Raw genomic sequence first — 26,017 nt, 5'->3', positions numbered from 1 at the left:
GTTTGGAATTAGATTTAGATTGGGGTTTGGAATCAGATTTAGATTGGGGTTTGGATTCACATTTAGATTGGGGTTTGGAATCAGATTTGGATTGGGGTTTGGAATCAGATTTAGATTGGGGTATGGAATCAGATTTAGATTGGGGTTTGGAATCAGATTTGGATTGGGATTTAGAATCAGATTTGGATTGGGGTTTGGAATCAGATTTGGATTGGGGTTTAGAATCAGATTTAGATTAGGGTTTGGATTCAGATTTAGATTGGGGTTTGGAATCAGATTTGGATTGTGGTTTAGAATCAGATTTGGATTGGGGTTTGGAATCAGATTTAGATTGGGGTTTGGAATCAGATTTAGATTGGGGTTTGGATTCAGATTTAGATTGGGGTTTGGAATCAGATTTAGATTGGGGTTTGGATTCAGATTTAGATTGGGATTTGGATTCAGATTTGGATTAGCGTTTGGAATCAGATTTAGATTGTGGTTCAGATTCAGATATAGATTGGTGTTTAGAATCAGTTAGATTGGGGTTTAGAATCAGATTTAGATTGTGGTTTAGATTCAGATTTGGAGTTAGATTTAGATTCAGATTCAGATTTATGTATTTATTTGGAGATGCAGTGTGGAACAGGCCCTACCGGCCCATCAAGCTGTACCACCCAGTAACCCACCTGCTTAACCCCAGCCTAATCGCTGGAGAATTTACAATGACCTATTAGCCTACTAACTGGTATGCCTTTGGAATGTGGGAGGAAACCGGAGGAACTTGTGCACACACAGGAAGAACATGCAAACTTTCTTACTGAGGACGCCAGAATTGAAATCCAAACTCAGATGCCCCAGGGAGTAATAGCGTCACACTAACTGCTATGCTACCTTGGTACCCCTACAGTACTGTTATCACATCTACATCAGTGAGATGTGTCATTTGTGTCAACGACCAACACACCTAACGATGTCTGGGATCTGCCTACGAATGTCGCCACACATTCCGGTGCCAAAATAGCATGCCCGCAATGTTCAACGGAATATCACAGATAGCATCAGCAGCGACGTGAGACTCGGTTACCAGGGTCATGTTGTGTATTTGAGTAATCATTTGTTATTGGTTTCAATAAGTCATTGTGGATTTTATGTAAAAGTACTTGAATTTCATATGTTGTGACACTTCCGCGTGATATGTACATGTCTCACTAAAAGTAAAAACCAACTTAGACTCGCATTCCTGAGCCTCCCTCTTTTCCTTTTAATGAGTTTAACGTTTTTGGGTTATAAAACATAACAGGTAGTGGTGGAATCAGGCAGTTTGGTGGAGTTTAAGAGCTTTGAAACTGACATGAATATGAAGGGATTGGAATGATGCGGATGATACACAGCAATATAAATTGGCATCAAGGTCACCACAACATTGTGGGCCGAATGGCCTGCTCATAGCTGTACTGTTCTACATTCTATGCACTTGTATTCTGTTTGCTGAGAACCCGCCATTCGTGCAGTCAGAGTGGTGAGCTCCTCCTTAACCTTGTGTCTCTCTCTGTGGGAGGTGGGTGACCATTGCATCGGTCATTGGCTGGTGACATTCTGTTGGGCAGTGAGCCAATCAACCAGTCATAGAGTTTACAGCACAGAAACAGGCCTTTCAGCCAATCTAGTCCATGCCAAACTGTTATTCTGCCTAGATTCATTGATCTACACTTGGACCAGAGAACTCCATATCTCTCCCAAATTTCTTTTAAATGTTGCAATCAAGCCTACATCCATCACGTCCTCTGGCAGATCCACACTCTCACCACCCTCTGATTGAAGAAGTTCCCCCTCATGCTCACCTTTTAACATTTCACCTTTCATCCTTAACCCATGACCTCTAGTTCTAGTCTCACCCAACCTCAGTGGAAAAGACTTGCTTGCATTTACTCTATCGATACCCTTCATAATTTCTCATACCTCTATCAAATCTCTCCCCATTCCCCTACACCCCAGGGAATAAGGTTCTTGCTTATTCAACCTTTCTGTATAACTCTGTCCCAGCAAAATTCTTGTACTTTTTCTCTGCACTCTTTCCATCTTATTGATATATTTCATGCTGGTGTATGACCAGAGCTGTGCTCCAGGGAATAAACTCCTAATCTTTCCCTATAACAGAGACTAATACCTTTCATTTCATGAAAGCTGTGCTGGGCTTTGATTTATATTTACTTTAGCAAACAGAGGGCCATTATAATTTGAAACACTTCAATTAGCAGTTGTTGCATGTTGTATTTATGAGTGAAGTTCAGAACTGAGAATTAATTTTTGATTATTATGCAACAGCGACTCACCGCAAGCGTGAGAAAAACAGTGAGAGATTTATCCAGTACTCCAACGCACTCGGCTAAGTGTTATTACCTTTGCGTGCAAGAGATTTCAGTACATTAGATCAGACTTGCTCTCATCCCTTGCAGTATCAAACTCGCTGAATCGAGTTGAGTTTATTGGCATCTGCACAAGTAGACATAGGCACAAGGTATATCAGAAACTTGCTTGCAACAGCACCACAGGCACAGAGCATCAATCAGCATTCACAAAGCATACATTAGACATAAACGTTTAGACAAACAGCAAATATAATTACAACAAAAATGTCCATTGTTGTGCAAAGTGATCAGAGTGTTGTTGTACTGAGTTAGTGATCAGGGTTCTTGAACAAACGGAGGAAGGGAAGTACGAGGGGTGATCGATAAGTTCGTGGCCTAAGATAGAAGGAGTCAATTTTAGAAAACCTAGCACATTTATTTTCCAACATAGTTCCCTCCTACATTTACACACTTAGTCCAGCGGTCGGGGAGCATACAGATCTTTGACCTCCAGAAAGTGTCCACTGCAGGGGTGATTGATAAGTTTGTGGCCCAAGGTAGAAGGAGATGAGTTATACAGCTCTCGTTACATGCACATGCAGGTCAACCCTTGGAGTGATTATGCAGAAAGTTTGAAGTTAATAACTCATCTCCTTAAGAGTTATTAACTTCAAACTTTCTGCATAATTTATTTATCCATCTTAACCCCATTCTCCTTCTTTCCCATAACATTGGACCACCTGCCCTACCAAGAACCTACCAACCTCAGCTTTGTGACCAGCAATGTGAAATCATTGTACCAGTATATTGATTCAAACCACATCATTCAGCAGACGGTTCAGACTCAGAATCAGGTTTAATATCACAGGCCTCTGTTGTGAAATTCATTATTACGTGGCTTCAGCACTCAGCAATACGTAATAATAAAAACTGTAACTTACAGAGTGTGTATATATATATAAACTTTTTATTGAAAAAGTTAAATTAAATAAATAGTGCAAAAGGGAAAAGCAAAAAATAGAAATCAGATGGCAGAGAGGAAGAAGCTGTTCCTGAATCATTGAGTGAGTGTTCAGGCTCCCGTGCCTCCTCCCTGATGGTAGCAATGAGAAGAGGGCATCTCTTGGGTAATGGGGGTCCTTAAAGATGGATGCCACCTTTGAGGTCTCATTCTTTGAGGACGTTCTGGATATTGGGAAGACGAGTACCTATGATGAAGCTGACTGAATTTACAACTCTCTCAGCTTATTTAAATCCCTCACAGGGCTGCCCTGCCACCCTCCCCTTGCCTGATGGTGGTGCAGCCAGTTACAATGCTTTCCATGGTATATCTGTAGAAATTTTCACATGCCTTTCATCTCCTCAGACTCAAAGGTTCAAAGCACATTTGTCAGCAAAGTATGAATGCAGTATACAACCCTGAGATTTGTCTTCCCACAGACAGCCACGAAGCAAAGAAACAGCTTGAAACCTGCTTCTAGTGAAGTGTAGCCGCTCTTGTGCTTTCTTTGTAATGGCATCGATACGCTGGGTGTAGGGTAGATCCTCCGAGATCTTGAGACCAAAGAACCAAGTCCCTTGAACAGAAGGACAGGTTCTGGTATGGGAGAAGTTTAGAGGTTATGGGCCACACACAGGCAAATGGGGCATCTTGGACAGTATGGCCCAGTTGGGCTGATTGGCCTGTCTCTGTGCTGTATGACTCTGATTCTGTCTGCACTCCCTTGTCTCTACAGAGCATTAACAGCCCAGACGTGCACCCGAGCACCTCACTCACTGAGCAGTATTTATTTTTTAAAATTTATATTTATTTAGAGAGACAGCGTAGAACGGGCCCTTCCGGCCCAACGTGCCACACTGCCACCCAGCAGCCCACGGACTGACCCCCAGCCTGATTGACAATGACGTGTTACCTAGGCTTCTCAGTCAGTGTCAGGGCTGGAGGCCGTGTTGTTGACAGCCCTTCTCTGTGTGAACTGCAGGGTGAAGCGGAGGAGGTTCTCTGTGGGAAGCAGCGACCTGCAGTGCCGGTGTCTGTCAGATGATGTCTCAGTGTTCTAATTAACCGGGGCCTCACGCAGTTCCATGTTTACAGATGCATGATCAACAAGTCCCTAATTACCCGAGGAAGTGGGAAACATCGATCTGTCTCTCTCTGGGGTTCCTTCGCTGCATCCCACCCTCACACGTACCTCAGGCTCACTCACTCACCAATGCAGGCTGCTCCATCCAAAGAGAAGTTTCTGCCTCAGATACACAGAAATGTGCTGCTAAAGGGCCAGAAACATCAGGAAGGATCCCACCCACCCTGCTCATGGGCTGTTTGCCCCACTCCCATCAGGGAGGAGGCTACGTAGCATTCACTCCAGAAACACCAGACTCAAAAATAGTTCCAACCATTCTGAGTAAAAAACCTTCCTCTAATATCCCCCTTGAATTTTCGTCCCCTTACCTTAAAGCCACCTTTAATTTTACCTTATTTACCTTAAATATCTTGTATTGAGCTGTGGTGCCCTGGGGAAGAGGCGCTGGCTATCCACTCTATCTATTCCTCTTAATATCTTGTACACCTCTATCATGTCTCCTGTCATCCTGCTCTCCAGAGAGTAAAGTCTTAGCTCCCTTAATCGCTGATCATAATCCATAGTCTCTAAACCAGGCAGCATCCTGGTAAATCTCCTCTGTACCCTTTCCAATACTTCCACATCCTTCCTATACTGAGGCGACCAGAACTGGATACAGTATTCCAAGTGTGGCCTAACCAGAGTTTTATAGAGCTGCATCATTACATCGCGTCTCTTAAACTCTATCCCTCGACTTATGAAAGCTAACACCCCATAAGCTTTCTTAACTACCCCCAGATCCCTCTGCTCATCCACACTACCAAGTATCCTGCCACTTACTTTGTACTCTGCCTTGGAGTTTGTCCTTCCAAAGTGTACCACCTCACACTTCTCCAAGTTGAACTCCATCTGCCACTTCTCAGCCCACTTCTGTATCTGATCAATGTCTCTCTGCAATCTTTGACAATCCTCTACAATATCTACAACACCACCAACCTTTGTGTCATCTGAAAACTTGCCAACCCACCCTTCTACCCCAACATACAGGTCATTAATAAAAAAAATCATGAAAATTAGGGGTTCCAGAACCAATCCTTGTGAGACACCACTAGTCACAACCCTCCAATCCAAATGTACTCCCTCCACCACGACCCTCTGCCTTCTGCAGGCAAGCCAATTCTGAATCCACCCGGCCAAACTTCCCTGGATCCCATGCCTTCTGACTTTCTGAATAAGCCTACCATGTGGAACCTTGTCAAATGCCTTACTAAAATCCATGTAAATCACATCCACTGCACTTCCCTCATCTATATGCCTGATCACCTCCTCAAAGAACTCTATCAGGCTTGTTAGACACGATCTGCCCTTCACAAAGCCATGCTGACTGTCCCTGATCAGACCATGATTCTCTAAATGCCTATAGATCCTATCTCTAAGAATCCTTTCCAACAGCTTTCCCACCACTGACGCAAGGCTCACTGGTCTATAATTACCTGGACTATCCCTACTACCTTTTTTTGAAAAAGGGGACAACATTCACCTCCCTCCAATCCTCCAGTACCATTCCCATGTTCAACAAGGACATAAAGATCCTAGCCAGAGGCTCAGAAATCTCTTATCTCACCTCGTGGAGAAGCCTGGGGAATATTCCATCAGGCCCCGGGGACTTATTGTCATAAGGGGGCATTGATGGTGGACCCAAGTGCAACTCACAGATGCTGAAGTACAGAGGACAGGCTGAGATTTATTGAGAAAGCAAGGGAAGTCAGGAGGGAACGATGCTGGACATTGACACACAGGCCCTCGATGAGACTAGGATTCAGGGCCAGGGCTAAGACTGAGACGAGGAAAATGGGACCAGAACAAGGAACTTGGAACTAGGTGCCTGGGCTAGGACTCTGAGCCAGAGACTGGGAGCCTAGGTCCTGACTCTGGCTCAGAACCCAGATCCAGGCAAGGACACGGGACTAGGATCTCAGCAAGGACAGGACAAGGTTACACAACAGGACAAGATATCCCAGCATCAGGCTGGGTGAGGAACCGGGACTAGATGAGGACACAGAACTCAGGTTCAGACAGGGAATGCAGTACTTCAGAACAGAGCCTGGATAAGGACCCGGAACCTAGGTCTTGGTTGGAACCAGAACCCAGGTCTAGGCCAAGACAAGACATGGCTACAGGTCAAGGCATGGCTGGGCTACAGGACTGGACAAGACACAAAGCCTTGACTAGGTCTTGGGAGGCAGGAATCACAGAGCCTTGGCCTGGGCAGGACACAGCTCTTGGACTCACCTTGCTCAGCTCTTGGGTACAGAGCCAGGACACCTCCTTGGAGCAGAGGGCCGGGACCCTTGCCAAGAATACTTGCCGAAGGAACTACCAGGGTAAACTGCTGAGGATTCAGATGGGGACAATCCAGCTCAGGATGAGGGATCTCCAGCGCTGGGCTGGGCCAATGGACAGGCATAGGCTTATAGGGAAGGGAACAGTCCAGGCACCTCAAGCAGAATCCTGAAGCTATTTATGTGCCAGCCCAAAACGAGAATCAGGTGCCTCAATTAAGGCACTCAATGGAACCAGGGAAAATATGAAAACCTGGAATAATGATCAATGGACTAGACCGTCCTAATGTATTTTAATATTACGTATTTTAACAACTCCAACACCTTCTCTCCCTTAATATCAACATGCTCCAGAACTTCAACCTCACTCATATTGTCCTCACGATCATCAACTTCCCTCTCATAGGTAAATATCGAAGAGAAGTATTCATTGAGGACCTCGCTCACTTCCACAGCCTCCAGGCACATCTTCCCACCTTTATCTCCCAAGAATGCCTTGGGGTTTTCCTTTACCCTACTCGCCAAGGCCTTCTTATGCCCCCTTGCTCTCCTCAGCCCCTTCTTAAGCTCCTTTCTTGCTACTGTATATTCTTCAATAGCCCCATCTGATCCTTACTTCCTAAACCTCTTGTATGCTGCCTTCTTCCACCTGACTAGATTTTTCACCTCACTTGTCACCCATGGTTCCTTCACCCTACCATTCTTTATCTTCTTCACCGGGACAAATTTGTCCCTAACATCCTGCAAGAGATCCCTAAACATCGACCACATGTCCATAGTACATTTCCCTACAAAAACATCATCCCACTCCACGCCCGCAAGTTCTAGCCTTATAACCTCATAATTTGCCCTTCCCCAATTAAAAATTTTCCTGTCCTCTCTGATTCTATCTTTTTCCATGATAATGCTAAAGGCCAGGGAGCAGTGATCACTGTCCCCCAGATGCTCACCCACTAACAGATCTGTGACCTGACCAGGTTTGTTACCTAATGCTAGATCTAGTATGGCATTCCCCCTAGTTGGCCTGTCACCATACTGTGACAGGAATCCATCCTGGATGCACTTAACAAACCATCTAAACCATTGGGACTAATCAGGTGCCAATCAATGTTAGATAAGTTTGTGGCCTAAGGTGGAAGGAGATGAGTTATACAGCTCTCGTTACATACACATGCAGTTCAACTCTTTGAGTGATTATGCAGAAAGTTTGAAGTTAATAACTCATCTCCTTCTACCTTAGGCCACAAACTTATCAATCACCCTGATGAGTTATTAACAGCCCACAAGGTTGTGCTGAACCAATTAAATTAGTAATCCAATGGCCAAATAAACTAATCTCTTCTGCCTACACCATGTCCACAGCCCTCCTGTGAGAAGAGGTAAGACTTATTGAAAGGGTTGCAGAGGCTGGCGGCAGAGATGATCGCCACTTGTCCGTCCCAGTGAGGAGGTTGGGGGAAGGGTTGGGAACATGGAACACATTATCGAGGGTTTAAACAATTGCTGAGCTAATGTCCGTAAAGACGTGAAAGGTGAGAGGAGACTGGATAGAGGTGTACAAGGTGATAAGAAGCAGAGGTCAAGTGGACAGCCAGAAACGTTTTCCCAGGGTGGAAATGGCTAAGACATTGTTTCCTCTCATTTGTAATGACCAGTGTGTGCAAAAACCTTGTGCTGTGCAATATCTTGCTCAGTGACAACAACATGTGCTCACTGATTGTTTAAGTTGAAGTAAACTTGAAGCTATTCTAAGGATAATGAGCTATTCCACTTTAAATGAACAAGCAGTTCTTTTGCACTCTGCGCCATTTGCTTCTTTGGAATTCGACAGAGTGAATCAATAACTTCTCAAATAATAACAGTATAAATAAGCCAATTCTAAAATCTGCAGACAAATCATCGCAAACTCCACGTTGTCAACTCTGTCCACAAAAGTAGATCTATTTCTGTACAATCGTGAAATATACTTAACTTGCCATTTAAGAGACGGGTGGATAGACACAAGGATGAAAGAAAAATGGAAGGCTAATCAAAGTAAAAGTAGATTTATTATCAAACTGTGTCTATGCCACCATATAGAACCAGGAGATTCATTTCCTTGCAGGCCTTTGCAGGAAAATAAAGAAATGTAATAGAATTTATGAAAAACTCTCCATAGGCTGAGACCAACAAACTGACAAACAACTAATGTGCAAAAGAAGCCACACTGTGCAAAAAATCCATTAAACATAATAATTCCCAACTCCTATCCCCCAACCCCACATCTCCCAACCTCACCACCACCTCTTCTCCTCCCCCCTCACCTCCTTCCCCCTTCCCTCTCCCCCTCTCACCTCCTTCCCCCTTCCCTGGTTACCCCCTCTCCCTTCTCCCTCCCCACCTGTCTGCCCGCTCTCCCCCTCGCTCCGCAGGTGACCAGCGACGAGATGTGTGAAATCTGCGAGGTGTGGACGGCCGACGAGCTATACCCCTGCCGGACCTGCACCCGGGTCTTCCACGACGGCTGCCTGCAACGGGTGGCCCAGCTCGGCCCCGGCGGCATCGAGGAGCTGAAGGAGACGGCGCACACGGCTGTGGGCTGGAGTTGCCAGTACTGTGTGAGTAGTAATGTCATCTCTCAGGTAGAGTACGAAGCTCTCCTGATGGGTTGTCAACTGCCGGGTCCTCGGGAGGCTGTAGAAGCCAATATTGAGATCCACTCATCCTGGTGCAATGTGGGCACGAGTAAGTGGTGACCGTGGTTGGTGGTGGGGCTTCAGTCTCTCCTTACACAGCTGCCACTTGTTGTCTGCGGCACAGTGGAGGTTGTTCTCATGTAGTTCAGCTCCCTCTTGGACAGATTTCCTCCAGATGAATCTATTGAGTGCAATGTCTTCCCAGTTTTTAGACGTAAGGTGATTTTGATGTTATCTTTGAAGCGTTTCCTTCATCCACCAGGGCCTTCATTCAACTGGGAGCAGAGATCTGTTTGGGCAGACACAAGTTAGGCATCCGGGTGACTAACCTATCCGTCAGAGTTGGTGCTGCTTTATTGTGATGGAGGTGCTGTCCATGTTGGCCAGTCTGCTGGTGTTAGTGCGTCCAGTGTTAATGTGAGCAGATGCCTCGAAGAGTTTCTCCTTTACAGCAGTGGGCAGGCAGACCCCAGCTAGAAATGCTTCGAAATGCTTCTGTTCTTTTCGCAGCAGCAGAAAAATGAATCAATGTCTTTGTGGCCAAGTTTGTGGGTGATACGTAGATAGGCGAAGAGGCAGGTTGTGTTCGGGAAGCAGGGAGACTGAGAGAGAATGGGCAGATGGAATACAGTGTGGGGATGTGTGTGGTCATGCATTTTGGTAGGAGGAATATGGGCGTGAACTATTTTCTAAACAGGGAGTGAATTCAGAAATCAGAGGTACAAAGGGTTTTGGATTCCCTGGAGCAGTAGAGCATTATGCTACCGAACACACGATGATTTCTGTTGAGCCTCGAGACTGAGGGGATTGCTGGTAGAGGTTTATAAAGTGATGAGATGGGTTAGATTGTCAGAATCTTTTTCCCTGGGTGGAAGTGTCAAACACTAAGGGCATAGGAGACGTATTTTACACAGACAGTGGTGGGTACCAGAGATGGGCGGCCAGGGGTGGTGGGGGAGGAAGATACATTGGCAACAGGTAAGAGACAGTTGTACAGGCTGATGAATATGCACCAGAAGGGGTGGGTTTGGAGTGGCATCATGTTCAGCAGAGACTTTGCGGGCTGAAGGGCCTGTTTCTGTTGTTACGAGCCCCGTAACTGGGTGTCTTACCAGCAAAGATAGGAGTACCTGTTGAAGTCTGATGATACTATTTTTAACAGTATTTATTAGTAAAAATACACAAAAATAGTATCAATGCAAATATACAGATAATATACGTCATCAATACTAAACCTAAAAGTGCGGGTATAATAATAATCAATAAGAAATAAGCTCTATCATTGTCTAGGGGATAATGAATTGTCCGATGGAAATATAAAGTTCAGTTCAGTTCATACAGGCTGCAGTCGTTGTTGATCACTGTGTTGCAATTGCTGGAGAGAGAGAAAGAGAGAAAAAGCAGTAACTTCTATTAACTTGCCGACTTTCCTTTTACGATCTGGATCCGTTTCCGTCCTTTAGCTAGACCATTCCGTGGAGGACTCATCACCCAGGCAAGGGTGCACACACACAAGCCCCCACCGGTCTCATAGCGTCTCTCCTGGTGCATCTGAGGGGTGTTCCCCAGACCCTCACCTTTATCCCCACTCACGGGGTCTCAGATGTCAATCAGGTTGGGATGATGCAATCCCTCAACCAGACCACTCTAGTTGCCCCCTGAGGGGTTTCAATGAATAGAACAGTACTCAATACACAATTCCTCCTTCAAGAGACAATAGCAGTAATCCCTCTCTTTGTCAATAGGAGACATTCCATCTTGTATTCTGGCGTTGTCTCTCTCTCATTTCCTGACATGCTGTGTATCTCTCTCATTTCCTGGGTATCAGACCTGAAATAATAGCAATCTTGCGATTCTCAAAAAGGGGGGGGGGGTGGGCATTGGCGATTCTGTACCCTTCTGCGCATCATTCGTAACACTGTGCTGTACCACTCTGTGTTCCATGTTTGATTTAGGTGTTAAGTGAATCCTACGATTGGGATTAGGGCTGGAAAATCAAAGGTTCGAAGGTTCATTTATGATCAAAGTATGTATGCAGTATACATCTCTGAGATTCACCTTCTCCAGATAGCCACAGAACAAAGTAAACCACAGAAGTTGTTGAAGGAAAGAAATCAAACCCCCCCCCCCGCACAATAAAAGAAACAAAAACTCGCAAACCCCAGTCCCCCAGCCCCCCACCCTCAGATTGCCCCACACGGAAAACGGCAACAAAGACATCAAACGCCCCAACCCTCAACACGCCAACTGGCAACAAGAACGAGTGAGCGACAACACTGGAAACTGAAGGAGACCAATATGAACTCCAGTTAGTTTGAAGTACAGTCCACAGTCCAATCCATAGGTCTCAGAATTTCAATAATATCCTCCATCAGCATCGATGGGAGCGACTGCTTGAACTCACGGTGGGGCAGAGGTAAAGTGATCTGATTGAACAGTGCAGGTGGAATGAGGGGATTTCTTCAACAGGAGTGGCATCGTGACTTAGCAATTAGCATAACGCTTTGCAGTGCCAGCGCCCTGTGTTCAGTTAGGAGTTTGTACGTTCTCTCTGTGACCCCGCGGGTTTCCTGTGGCTGCTCCGCTTTCCTCTCACTTTCCAAAGACGCACCAGTCTGTCGGTTAATTGATCACGTGGGTGTGGTTGGGCAGTGCAGACTGGTTGGGAAGGAAGGGCCTGCACTGGGCTGGGTTTCTACATATCAATAAATAATATTCAAATGGCCTAATCCAGTTGAATTGTCCCCTTCCCAAAAGCATTGTGGGAGCCCTGTCACCAGAGTAACGGCAGATCACCACCGCCCTTGAGGTCCTGTCAGCCATGGATGTTGTGTCCCAGCTGTCTATGTGATACACAAGCCTGGGCTGTTCGATATGGAGAGTGAGCTGTTGCCCGTGTAACAGGCTCCCCCTCTCCTCGCTGCTGATGGGTGCAAAGGAACAGCAGGGACTGTTACAGTTTGGCACCAGTGGCATCGCAGGAGATGCCAGTCAGCGTTGAACTCAACATAGGACTGCCTTAGGGACTCCAGCTCCAGAGGTTTCACTTGAGGTTTACTCCGAGAACTTCCCCATGAGCGGTCATAGCCTGAAGGCAGCAGAGGTTTGAGATCTTCATTCTCCACCACCCACCGGGGTAATTAGAGAAGGGTATCTCACCCCCACCCTGTTGCTTGACCCACGGGGCCCCAGCCCTTCTCGCTATCTCCCCCTCAGGATACCGGAACCTTCTGCTGACCGAGGAACTGATACTCCACTTGGCTGGCGATCCACTGACATGGGGTATTCCAGAGGGAGTGACCAAAAGACCATGAGACCTAGGAGCAGAATTGGGCCATTCAGCCCATCGTCTGCTCTGCCATTCCATCAAGGCTACCTTATTATCCCTCTCAACCCCTTTCTCCTGCCTTCTTTCCATAATCTTTGACGCCCTTACTAATCAAGAACCTATTGATCGCCACTTAAAATATACCCAATGATTTGGCCTACGCAGCTATCTGTGGCAATGAATTCCACAAATTCACCACAGTCTGGCTAAAAAAATTCTCCTCACCTCTGTACAATATGGTTGTCTCTCTATTCTGAGGCTGTGCCCTCTGGTCCTAGACTCCACCAATATAGGAAACATCCTCTCCGCATCCACTCTATCTAGGCCTTTCAATATTCAATTGGTTTCAATGAGACCCCATCTCATTCTTCTTACTCCAGTGAGTACAGGCCCAGAGCCATCAAATGCTCCTCTTTCATTAACCCTTTCATTCCTGGAATCATACTGGTGAGCCTCCTCTGGGCTGCCCGGTTAGAGATGACATTCAAGGATCCCAGCACTACTTCAGATCTGGTGGTCGAGATCTCTCTTCTTATCCAACCAAGGTCAGTCCCTCCAGCAGTGGTGCCAAGGTACCCACCTGGTCCTGAGGCTGGTACCCACCTGGTCCTGAGGCTGGTACCCACCTGGTCCTGAGGCTGGTACCCACCTGGTCCTGAGGCTGGTGGAATGGCTCCCCCCCCCCCCCCTGCAATGAGGTAGGGGGCCAGACTGATGTTAGGAGTGTAGGTGACATTATGGAAGTGTGCTCGAGTGGCCAAATGGCTCCTCTCAATGTGCCTGTGGAGGCCAAGTCTCCTTTTATGTCTCCACACTGGGCTCTCTGTGGGGTCTGTCTTCCTGGCACTGTGCCTAGCAAGGAGAGGTAACACTAGCATCCTCAATGCCAGTCATGTCTTAACTCTCTCTCTCTCTTTCTCCATCTCTCCCCCTTTCTGACCCCTCTCTCCCTCCCCTTCCACCTTCTCTCTCCTTCCTCTCTTCCTCTCTCCCTCCTTCCACCTCTCTTCCCCACAACCTCTCCCCTCGTGCTCTCTCATCCTGCCTCCTTCCTCTTCACCCTCCCTGTTCAATCCCTCTTGCCCTCTTCCTCCCCACACTCTTGCTCACTCTCCCCCCCTCTAACCCCCAATCTCACTCCTCCCCCACTCCCTCCGTCTCTTTCCCTCTCCCTGCCAGGATAACGTGAACCTGCTGTTGACCGAGGAGGAAATGTTCAGCCTGAAGGAAGTCTTCCGTCAATGCAGGGTCATCCCAGGTCTGTCTGTGTCCTGAGCCCTGACCCCTTCTCCCACCCCTGGGCTTAACGCATTCCTCATCAGGGGGCAGAACGGAAATAATTTAGAACCCTCAAACTCAAAGTCAAAGTGGAGTTTGAAATAGGATCTGGTGCTTTCCCGGCTTATATGATGAATAAGCTCTTCTCGGGCTTCCAGCCAGGTGCAGGTATTGATTTTAACCGACGTTTCAATGACAAACTTTGCATTATTATCAGGATCCTGAGAAGAGTTTATTCATTAACGTTGGGTTTACTGTCACCTGCACAAGTCCGTGTGTGCACAGGTGGAATGAGAAACTTCCTCACAGTAGCACCACAGGCTCAGAGTGTCAGGTCAACAGCATTCACGAGGAGGCATCAATTAGAACAAAAAAAATATGCAGAGTGATCAAAGTGGTGATAGTGCTGCTGTACTGAGGTAGTGATTAGGGTTTTGCTGTCGGTTCAACAACCAAATTGTTGGAGGGAATTAGCTGTTCCTGAACCTGCTGGGTGTGGGACTTCAGGATTCAGTCCCTCCTGTCCGTGGGAGCTGTGAGAAGACGGTGTGACCGGGTGGTGGTGTGGGACTTCAGGATTCAGTCCCTCCTGTCCGTGGGAGCTGTGAGAAGATGGTGTGGCCGGGTGGTGGTGTGGGACTTCAGGATTCAGTCCCTCCTGTCCGTGGGAGCTGTGAGAAGATGGTGTGGCCGGGTGGTGGTGTGGGACTTCAGGATTCAGTCCCTCCTGTCCGTGGGAGCTGTGAGAAGATGGTGTGGCCGGGTGGTGGTGTGGGACTTCAGGATTCAGTATCTCCTGTCCGTGGGAGCTGTGAGAAGATGGTGTGGCCGGGTGGTGGTGTGGGACTTCAGGATTCAGTCCCTCCTGTCCGTGGGAGCTGTGAGAAGATGGTGTGGCCGGGTGGTGGTGTGGGACTTCAGGATTCAGTCCCTCCTGTCCGTGGGAGCTGTGAGAAGATGGTGTGGCCGGGTGATGGTGTGGGACTTCAGGTTTCAGTCCTCCTGTCCGTGGGAGCTGTGAGAAGATGGTGTGGCCGGGTGATGGTGTGGGACTTCAGGTTTCAGTCCTCCTGTCCGTGGGAGCTGTGAGAAGATGGTGTGGCCGGGTGATGGTGTGGGACTTCAGGATTCAGTCCCTCCTGTCCGTGGGAGCTGTGAGAAGATGGTGTGGCCGGGTGATGGTGTGGGACTTCAGGTTTCAGTCCTCCTGTCCGTGGGAGCTGTGAGAAGATGGTGTGGCCGGGTGATGGTGTGGGACTTCAGGTTTCAGTCCTCCTGTCCGTGGGAGCTGTGAGAAGATGGTGTGGCCGGGTGATGGTGTGGGACTTCAGGATTCAGTCCCTCCTGTCCGTGGGAGCTGTGAGAAGATGGTGTGGCCGGGTGGTGGGGATCTCTGATGATGGATGTTGCTTTCTTGAGGCAGTGCCCTCTGTAGACACGACCGACGGTGGGGAGGGGTGTGACCGTGATGTATTGGGGGGAGTCCACTGCTCTCTGCACCTTCTTATGCTCCTGTACATTTGCATTTCCATACCAGACCATGATTAGCCGCCCGGTGGCGTAGTGACATCAGCACCAGACTTTGACCGGAGTTTGAAAGCCCTATGAGCGCTTTCTCTCTGTGCGGGGTCGAGAATCGAGCTGGCAACTTGGCCTCATAAAAAAACACCAGATGCTACAGAAATGGGAAAAAAAAGCTGCCACAAGGTGTGAAAAGGAGCAGCAAGCAGACTGTGATGCAGCCAGTCAGGACACTTTCAACAGTACACCTTAGTCACCCAACCAACCTTAACCACGACAGTGTAGCCGTTAGCGTGAGGCTACTGCAGCTCAGGTGGTCAGAGTTCGGAGTTCAATTTTGAATCCATCTGCAAGGAGTTTGTGTGTCCATGGGGATGTCCTCCAGGTGCTCCAGTTTCCTCCCATAAGGATGTTCTGGTTTGTAGGTTAATTGGTCATTGTCCAGTGATTAGACTAGGGTTAAATAGATAGGTTGCTGACAGCATCGCTCGAAGGCCGGTTTCTCAAAATAACTAAGTTACAGAAGGACGTCGGTTGTTCAAGGGGGCATATCATTCCCCCCCCCCCCCCCAACTTCCCCAGTGTCAGGTGGGGAGGTGCGATAAATGCTGGCCTTGCCATCTACACTCAGATTCTGAAACTGAAAAGGGACGGTGACTGGTCCATCCACACAATGACTGGTGTTGCTGGCTGTGTCCCCACCACATCCCCCACTGCACTTCATTATACTTTTCCCCCTTACCTGCTCAGATTCACCAGGGGTGGCAGGGTAACAGAGCAGATAGCACGATGCTGATACAGTGTCAGGTATACGATCGGATTCAATCACCCTACAATCTCCCTGAGACCATGTGGGTTTTCTCCCGATGCTCTAGTTTCCTCCCACGTCCCACAGACGTGTGGGTGGGTTAGTGAGTAGTGGGCGTGCTGTGTTGGAGCCAGAAGCGTGGTGACGCTTGGGGCTGCCCAGCACAATCCTCACTGATCTGATTTGACACAGACGATGCACGTGTGACAAATAAAGCTCATCTCTGTCTCCTTACCAGCACTTCCCGCTCTCTGGGGCTGATTTTGAATTCCCAATCGGATTGACTGGGGGGCAGTGTGATTATCTGTAACCACAGCCAGCGATGATCTCTTTCCATGCAAGGGTCTTGTCTATCCCTGTGGAAGCAAATGTCCGAGGATCTGACTCTTGGGTGGGGGTCAGATACCACTTCAAAGATCTGCCTCTCTGAAGGAGGTCAAATACCCTCCTCATGAGGACCTGCATCTTGTGAGGCAAGGAGCCTCCTGATTTAGCTCCAAGTGGTCTCATCCATGTCCGAGAAGATCTCTCTCCCTTCCTCATCCAATATCTCCCGTAGCCCATCTCTCGTTCCCTCCCTCCCACCATCCCTAATGCCCAGTATCTCCCAACCACTCTTCCCTCTCTTCCCTCCTTCCACCCCCCGCAGGCAGCTGCAGAGATCTCCCTACACAACTCATGCTGGAACACCTCCTACTTTTCCAGAGTCCTGCCTCACCTCGGACGATTTCCTCCATTTCAAGCACTTTGTCCACAAGCAGCTCTTTGATGAGCAGATGAACGAGGAGATGGAGGAGCTGGCTGTGGCCCAGTTCACAGCCCTGGATGGCGACAAGAAGGGCCAGATGGAGTGGACAGACTTTCTGTACCATGAGACCCTGCTGCTGCTACAGAGAACCCGCTCACAGGTAGGTGGGCCAGGCCCAAGGCTCGGGATACGACAGGAAGATCCCCTCAGATCACCTTGTTTATTCATCTCTCGCCCTTAATCTCCCTCCTGTCCCTTAACCCTGCGAGCGGACAACCTGCCCATCCACCTCCACACAGGGCCTCAAACAATCCTGCCTGGAGAGGCAGCGCTTCACCTGTGAATATGTCAGGCTCGTCTGCTGTTCTCAATGTGGCTTCCTCTACTTCGGTGAGACCCAGTGTAGACTGGGGGACAGCTTTGTCAAGCATCCCTGCTCCATCAACCAAGAGGAAGATTTCCCGTTGGCCAAGCATTTTAATTCCTATCGCCAGTGTCATCGCGATATGTCGGTCCACAGCCTCTTCTTCTGCCATGTCGAGGCCACATCCTATTCCGTCTGGGTAGCCTCAACCTAATAGCAATTGAAGAAGAGGGAAGGGGAGGGGCAAACGCTGCAGACAATTTCCCCCTACCCTTCCCTCTTCTTCAATTCTCCCCTCTGGCTCCTTTCTTACCTCTTCTCATCTCCTCCCTCTGGTGCCCCTTCTCCTTCCCTTTCTCCCATGGTCCACTCTTCTTTCCTATCAGATTCCGTTTCTCATCAGCCCTTTACCCTTTCCACCTGTCGGCTCCCAGCTTCTTATTTCATCACCCTTACCCCACCCACCCACCTAACCCCTCACTTGGCTTGTACTTCTTCCTCTCCCCTACCTTGTTATTCTTTACTCCCCATTCATTTGCAGTTCTGAAGAAGGGTCTCAGCCCAAAACATTGACTGTTTATCCCTCTCCATACATGCTGCCTGGCCTGCCGAGTTCCTCCAGCATTTTGTGTGAGTTGCTCTGGATTTCCAGTGTCTGTAGGATCCCTTTTATTTATGGTTTGCTAATCCAGGCAGGATGCCAGTAAATCTCCGCTGCACCATGCTAATGGTTCCATATCCTGTAAAGTGACCAGAACTGGACACTATATTCCAAGTTTCCTTGAAAGTATGCTGAGGTGAGTGAAGTTATCCACTCTGGTTCAGGAGCCTGGTGGTTGATGGAATAACTGTCCCTGAATCTGGTGGTGTGGGGCCTGTGGCTCCTGTACCTCCTGCCTGATGTCAGCAGTGAGAAGGGAGTATGCCCTGGATGATGGGGGTCCCTGATGAAGGTTGAAGCTTTCTTGTGACAGTGCTCAGTGGTGGGGTGGGCTTTACCCATGACGGGCTGGGCCGTGTCCACCACTTTTTGTACACATTTCTGCTCCTAAGCAGACCAGGCCTTGAGGCAACCAGTAAGGATACTCTCCACTGCGCATCTTTCAAAGTTTGTCAAGGTTTTTGGTGAGATCCTGAATCTGCACAAACTTCTAAGAAAGAAGAGGTGCTGTTCTGCTTCCTTTGTGAGGGCACTCAGGGGCTGGTCCAGGTCAATATTAAGATGGGGGGGGGAGGGTGAGAGAAGATATGAGGAGGGAGGAAGGGGGTCAACCTTTGTGAAACCATTTCCACACCTGCCCTAACTCGTCGTGGTCTGGACACCTGCCTTCTGAACTGGAACCCCATGGGGGCTCCAAGTGACCTTGACTCCAAGGTTTCAAACCCAACACTGCCATCTGTTTTTCCAGAACTCCCTCCTGCGCCTCCTGACTGCCAAGGAACGCGAGCGGGCTCGCAGCATCTTCCGGAGCCTGGATCAGAACCAGGATGGCCTGATCACAGCTGCCGAGTGTAAGAGAGCCCAGCAATCCTGGTTCCGCAAGAACACCAAGGCTTCGCAGTCCTGCAGTGTCAGGTGAGAGCTGCTGCATCCGGAGTTTGGGGTGGGGGGGGTGCGGTAGGAAGCTTCAAACCTTGATCAGATCACAGTGCTTTTAATATAATGGCATAGTGGTTAACATGACACTGTCACAATGCCAGTAACCTGCTACTGCCTGTAAGGAGTTTGCATGGTTCCTCATGACCATACGGGTTTCCTCCGGGTTACCTAGTTTTCTCTCATAGTAGAACGTAGAAGTTTACATCCATGTGCCTATCTGAGTCTCTTAAATGTGTCTGACTTACCTGCCTCTAACACTACCCCCGGCAGGATGTTACACACACCCACCACTTTCTGTGTAAAAAAAAATTACGTCTGACGTTCCCCCTATACTTTCCTCCCATCACCTTAAATTATGGCCCTTCGTATGAGCCATTTCCACCCTGGCTGTCCACTCAATTAGGCTCCACAGTTAGCTTGGGGAATTCTAGCGACCTCTGTAAGAAAGTTTGTACGTTCCACCTGTGAGTGGGTTTCCTCCCACAGTCCAAAGACATTCTAGTGAGAAGGCTCATTGTAAGTTGTCCTGTGATTCGGCGGCGGGCTGCTGTGTGCTGCCGCTCATTGGACCAGAAGGCTCAGTTCCACACTGCATCTCTAAATAAATAAATCAATAAATCCATGCCCCTTCATCATGTACACCTCTATCAAATCACCACTCTTCCTCCTTTGATTCAAAAAGAAAAGCCTTAACTCACTCAACCCACCCTCATAAAACATGCTGTCTTATCCAGGCATCACCCTGCCAGATCTCTGCAGCCTCTCTAAAGCTTCCACATCCTTCCTATAATGAGGCGACCAGAACGGAACACAATATTCCAAGTGCGGTCTAACCAGGGTTTTATTGAGCTGCATATTACCTCAGGGCTCTTGAACTCTAATGCTGGCTGAGTACTTCCAGTAATTAAAAAAGCTAATGAGTACCAAGGAGGCTCAGTGGGACACCCAGAGCTGCTGCAGAGACTGTTTAGCTGACCCCCTAATGCATTAATTTGCATAATTACAGAATGTCTACAGTCTCACATAATTGAACACGAGGCTCCCCCTGGCTTCAGTAATGACACTCAGCAGCCTGCCAGGATTTTCACACTCTGCTCGCTTGCGGGCCACGCACTGTTCCAGAAAAAGATAAAAACGGCCATGTGATTGGAGGGAAGGAAGACCATGAGACACAGGAGCAGAAATAGGCCGTTTGGCCCACTGAGTCTCCACCACCATTTGATTATTAATTTAAATGGTTAGGCACAACATTGATGGTTGAAGGCCTGTGCCATGTTCTATGAAAGGTAGTGGATGTGCTATGAGACAGCTGGAGCTGAAATGTTGTAATAAGCTGTGGTAATTCTAACAGTCCTGTTCCAAGTCAATGAGAGCAGTGAGACTGTGCTGCCAAGTTTCAGGAATGGTTCCATTTCCCTTCAGGTTCCTGTGAGTGAGAGTGTTTCGCCCGCAGGATGTTTGCAGAGATTTCCAAGGCTCCAAATCCCTAAGCAGACGAAGACTGCTATACCGTCAAGGCCAGATAACCCGACATAGGAGCAGAATTAGGCCATTTGGCCCTTCATTCTGCTTCGCCATTCCATCATGACTGATTTATTATCCCTCTCAATCCCATTCTCCTGCCTTCCTCCTTAACATTCGACAGACTGACTAATCAAGAACCTATCAACCTCCACTTTAAATAGACAATAGACAATAGAAGTAGACCATTCGGCCCCTCGAGTCTGCACCGCCATTCTGAGATCATGGCTGATCATTCACTATCAATAGACCCAATGACCTGGCCTCCAGCCAGCTGTGGCAACGAATTCCACGCATTTACCGCTCTCTGGTGAAAGAAATTCCTCCTCATCTCTGTTCTAAATCAGGGGTTCCCAATCTGGGGTCCAGATTGCTTAATGGTATCGATCAAAAGCATAAAAAAGGTTGGAAAACCCTGTTCTAAATGGACATCCTTCTATTCTAATGCTGTGTCTTCGGCTCCTAGACACTCCTGCTATTGGAAACATCTTCTCCACATTCATTCTTTCAATATTCAATAGATTTCAATGAGATCATCCTCCCCGCCCCCACCATCATTTTTCTAAACTCCAGTGAGTTCAGGTCTGGAGCCATCAAACATTCACCATGGTAACCCTTTCATTCCAGAGATAATTCTCGTGAACCTCCTCTGGGTGCTTTGCAACACAAGCACATCCTTTCTTAGATAAAACCATTTAGATCAACACATTGAGAGGAAGAAGTTACCCTGGTCCAGAGGGTGAATTAGTAAATAGGTTTATTATTTTTACAGGTAGAGTGAAAAACTTTGTTCTACGTGCCTTCCATACAGATCATTTCATCACAACAGAAGGCAGACAATAAGGTACAAGGCCTAGCTAGATCATTCAATAATCTAACAGTGAGATAGTAGTTGTCCTTGATCCTGGTGATACGTGCTTTTTGGCAACATTCCCAGATTGTCCAGTCTCTCCTTCAAACTCAGCCTCCCCCCACCCCCCCATCTTGTAAGCCTCTGTTTGTCTCCATAGACCATGGATTTGTGCCTTGGAAAGTTTCCAGAGCACAAGCCTGGGCAAAGTTGTATGGAAGTCTCCCCTCTCCACGCCACCGATGTTGTTCAAGGGAAGGGCAAGGGCCGATACAGTGTGGCACCGGTCACAAAGCAATGTGTGGTTAAGTGCCTTGCTCAAGGATACAACATGCAACCTCAGCCGAGGCTCGAACTAGCAACCTTCAGATCACTAGACTAACGCCTTAACCACTTGGCCACGCGCCAACACACCCTTACTATATCAAGGTTCTGAATTGTACAAAGTACTCCAAATTTGGTTTTACCGATGTCAATGGAAGATGAGACTATTTTAGAGCATAGAACATAGACCAGTACAGCACAGGCACACGGCCCTTTGGCCTACAGTGTTGTGCTGAGCCAATTAAATTTGTAATCAAATGGCCAACTAAACTAATTTCCTCTGCCTACACATTTTCCTCACATTCCAAATGTCTCTTAAAACTCCCTTATGTTTCTCCCTCTACTGTGGCTATCTCTCGAGGTCGAGGATGATGGTCTTCATTCTGAGGAAGTGGCCCACAGAGTGAAGATGCCTATGTGTGTATTTGTTTAACATGTACTTGATGTTGCACTCCAAGAAGCACACGATACTTCACAAATCAACCAACTGATTCCAGTGACATGGAAACCACGACGATTGGAGCTGATGGATTTGTTGCAGCCTTCATCCGCCTTCACAGCCATTGAGTTTGAAGTAACTTCGTCTGCCTGTTCCACCCGTGAACTCTTGGTTGAACTGTTCTTTGTCAGGGACCTCACCCTTGACCTTACCACCATGGGTGACCCTACCAGGAGCATCGCTCCAGATGGCATCGCTCTCAGGATCTCAGGACCACACACGCTTCTCCACCACGACAAGGTGACAATCCGTAGAGAAGCTCTACCACCACCTCAGGCAGCACATTCTAGGTACCCACTGCCCTCTGTGAAAAAAATGCCCCTCACACTTCGTTTGAATTTACCCCCTCTCACCTTAAGTGCATGCCCTGTGGTATTAGAAATTTCAACCCTGATAAAAATTTACTCCTTGTCTAATCTGCCTCTCATCATCTTATAAGCCTCTATTAGATCTCCCCTCAGCCTCCACCACTCCAGAGAAAGCGACCCAAGTTTTGTCCAGCCTTGGGTTATAGCGCATACCCTCTAATCCAGGCAGCATCCTGGTAAACCTCTTCTGCCCCCTCTCCAAAGCCTCATCATTTATTTTGAAAAAAGAGCAGCAAGTACCTCTCTCTTGAACCCAGGCCATTTATCCCATTATGCCACCGTGGCCTCCTCTACAGCACAGTGGTGAGCGTGGGTAGAGCTGCTGGCTCACAGCTCCAGAGATGCCAAGTTCGATCCTGGCCTCGGGATCTGTCTGCGGAGTTTCCACATTCTCTCTGTGACCACATAGAGCTCTCCTGGGTGCTCTGGTTTCCTCCCACATTCCAACGATGTGTAAATTGGGATAGTAATTGGCCACAGTACAACTCCCATTAGTTTGTGGGTGTGTGGTAGGCTCTGGGATGTTGGAAGAGTTATCCGTCTGACTCGAAGGACAATGGTTGATGACGATCATCATCGCGAGCCTGGGTGGAAGGTTTGGAGATCCTGAGATGCTCAGTCGTCAAGATGCCCCTCTCGGCCTCACCGGTGTAGTCCTGAGGAAAGCTTATGAAGCAATATATTTGGTACCAGCTTGGCTGCAGGAGCTGCTGGATGGTCAATGGCGGCCAGCCATCTTAGTGACTCCACTCTGGATTTGATGTGTGGGTTTCCTCCTGTAGCCTTTGTCTGTCCCGAGGCTGCCCACAAGGCAGTGGGGCTATTTACCAGTAGCTGGGGATCTGGTTCATGAGCACCAGGGTGTGTCCACATGCCAGTAGGCCTGCATGCCACATGTGCAGGGGCCAGACCTCCTCCCCATCCTTTGTAATTTAACCTGAGTCTGAAAGGAGTTCAGTTTCCATGTGTCACCAGCAAGGAGACACTATATGAGGCTTGCTGTCTGAGAGGCTATGTACTGGCAGGGGGAGACTTACACATTCAGCTCTGCTAGCGACAAGCACTACCCATTACATTGCCACACTAGACACTTCCCGACCACCATTTTGTGGTATGAGTAGCTCACAGCAAAACTGACTGGAGAATAGGCTAGCATAGACTTGATTGGCAGAGATGGCCACCTCTGACAGAGACAGAGGAGCTGATGAAAAGGAAACAATCCACGTTTATCCAACATTTCCTTGTAGCGAGCAGCGCCTAATATGGGCAACATGCTAGCTACTCTGATCCGACTTGGCTGAGATACAGTCGCTTAGTGATGAGAAAGGCAGAGAGAGTAGACCTGTACTGATAAATTCAGAATCAGAGACAGTTTTACCATCACTGACACCTGAGGTGACATTTGTCGTTTTGTTGCAGCGGTACAGTACAAGTCAAAATATTACTATAAATTGCAAAAATAAATAGAAACATGGAATAGTGAGCTAGTGTTGATGAGTTCACGGAATGTTCAGAAATCTGATGGCGGAGGGGAAGAAGTTGTTTGTAAACCATTGAGTGTGTGTCTTCAGACTCCTGTACCTCCTCCCTTATGGTAGCAATGAGAAGACAGCATGTTCGGGTTAACAATCACAGCACGGAAACAGGCCATCTCGGCCCTTCTAGTCCGTGCCGAACTCTTAATCTCACCTAGTCCCACCTACCCGCACTCAGCCCAGAACCCTCCACTCCTTTCCTGTCCATATACCTATCCAATTTTACCTTAAATGACACAACTGAACTGGCCTCTACTACTTCTACAGGAAGCTCATTCCACACAGCTATCACTCTCTGAATAAAGAAATACCCCCTCGTGTTTCCCTTAAACTTTTGCCCCCTAACTCTCAAATCATGTCCTCTCGTTTGAATCTCCCCTACTCTCAATGGAAACAGCCTATTCACGTCAACTCTATCTATCCCTCTCAAAATTTTAAATACCTCGATCAAATCCCCCCTCAACCTTCTACGCTGCAATGAATAGAGACCTAACTTGTTCAACCTTTCTCTGTAACTTAAGTGCTGAAACCCAGGTAACATCCTAGTAAATCGTCTCTGCACTCTCTCTAATTTATTGATATCTTTCCTATAATTCGGTGACCAGAACTGTACACAATATTCCAAATTTGGCCTTACCAATGCCTTGTACAATTTTAACATTACATCCCAACTTCTGTACTCAATGCTCTGATGTATAAAGGCCAGCGTTCCAAAAGCCGCCTTCACCACCCTATCTACAATGAGACTCCACCTTCAGGGAGCTATGCACTGTTATTCCTAGATCTCTCTGTTCCTCTGCATTCCTCAATGCCCTACCATTTACCCTGTATGTTCTATTTGGATTATTCCTGCCAAAATGTAGAACCTCACACTTCTCAGCATTAAACTCCATCTGCCAACGTTCAGCCCATTCTTCTAAACGGCATAAATCTCCCTGCAAGCTTTGAAAACCCACCTCATTATCCACAACACCTCCTACCTTAGTATCATCGGCATACTTACTAATCCAATTTACCACTCCATCATCCAGATCATTTATGTATATTACAAACAACATTGGGCCCAAAACAGATCCCTGAGGCACCCCGCTAGTCACCGCCCTCCATCCCGATAAACAATTATCCACCACTACTCTCTGGCATCTCCCATCTAGCCACTGTTGAATCCATTTTATTACTCCAGCATTAATACCTAACGACTGAACCTTCTTAACTAACCTTCCATGTGGAACGGGCTTCCGTGGGTTGACGGGGGTTCTGTAATGAAGGATTCTTGTGGTATCGTTAGAGATGAGATTTGTTGTGGGAGGAAATAGTGAGAGGTTTCTTGTAGCGAGAGAATGACTCAGATCGGAATCCGATTTATTATCACTAGATTACAGAATGCAACACAAATGCTGGAGGAACTGATGTACCGTGGAGAGCATTCTAACTCGTTGTGTCACCGTCTGGTATGGGGGGGGGGGGGAGACACTGCACTGGATTGGAAAAAGCTGCAGGGAGTTGCAAACTCAGCCAATTCCATCATGGGCACCGACCTCCCCAGCGTCGGGGTCATCGTCAAAAGGTGATGCCTCAAAAAGCTGGCATCCATCATTCAGTACCCCCATCAGCCAGGATGTGCCCTCTGACAGAGGAGGTACAGGAGCCCAAAGACACACACTTAATGTTTCAGGAATGGCTTCTTCTCCTCTGCCAACAGATTTGTGAATGGAAAGTGAACCCATGAACACCACCTCACAAGATTTTGCTCTCTCTTCAATACACTTATTAATTTAATATTTATGCGATATATATTTCTTATTGTAATTTATAGTTTTTATTATTGTGTATTGCAATGTACCGTTGCCACAGAACAACAAA

General features: G+C 47.7%; 1 protein-coding gene across 2 annotated transcripts in view; it reads left to right on the top strand.

The window, feature by feature from the left end:
• The window catches only part of phf24 (PHD finger protein 24), a 64,737-nt gene that overhangs the window by 31,578 nt on the left and 7,142 nt on the right, over positions 1-26,017 (top strand). For both annotated transcript variants that reach the window (XM_059973814.1, XM_059973816.1), the window contains exons 3-6: positions 9,147-9,332; positions 13,918-13,996; positions 17,051-17,253; positions 18,867-19,033. In XM_059973814.1, the coding sequence (XP_059829797.1) occupies positions 9,147-9,332; positions 13,918-13,996; positions 17,051-17,253; positions 18,867-19,033 (635 nt within the window). The remainder of the gene's footprint in view (positions 1-9,146; positions 9,333-13,917; positions 13,997-17,050; positions 17,254-18,866; positions 19,034-26,017) is intronic.

This window comes from Hypanus sabinus, chromosome 7 (genome assembly GCF_030144855.1).
Source record: "Hypanus sabinus isolate sHypSab1 chromosome 7, sHypSab1.hap1, whole genome shotgun sequence".
NCBI lineage: Eukaryota > Metazoa > Chordata > Chondrichthyes > Myliobatiformes > Dasyatidae > Hypanus > Hypanus sabinus.
Note: the sequence above shows the minus strand (reverse complement) of the source record. Positions and strands in the feature narration are given on the sequence as shown.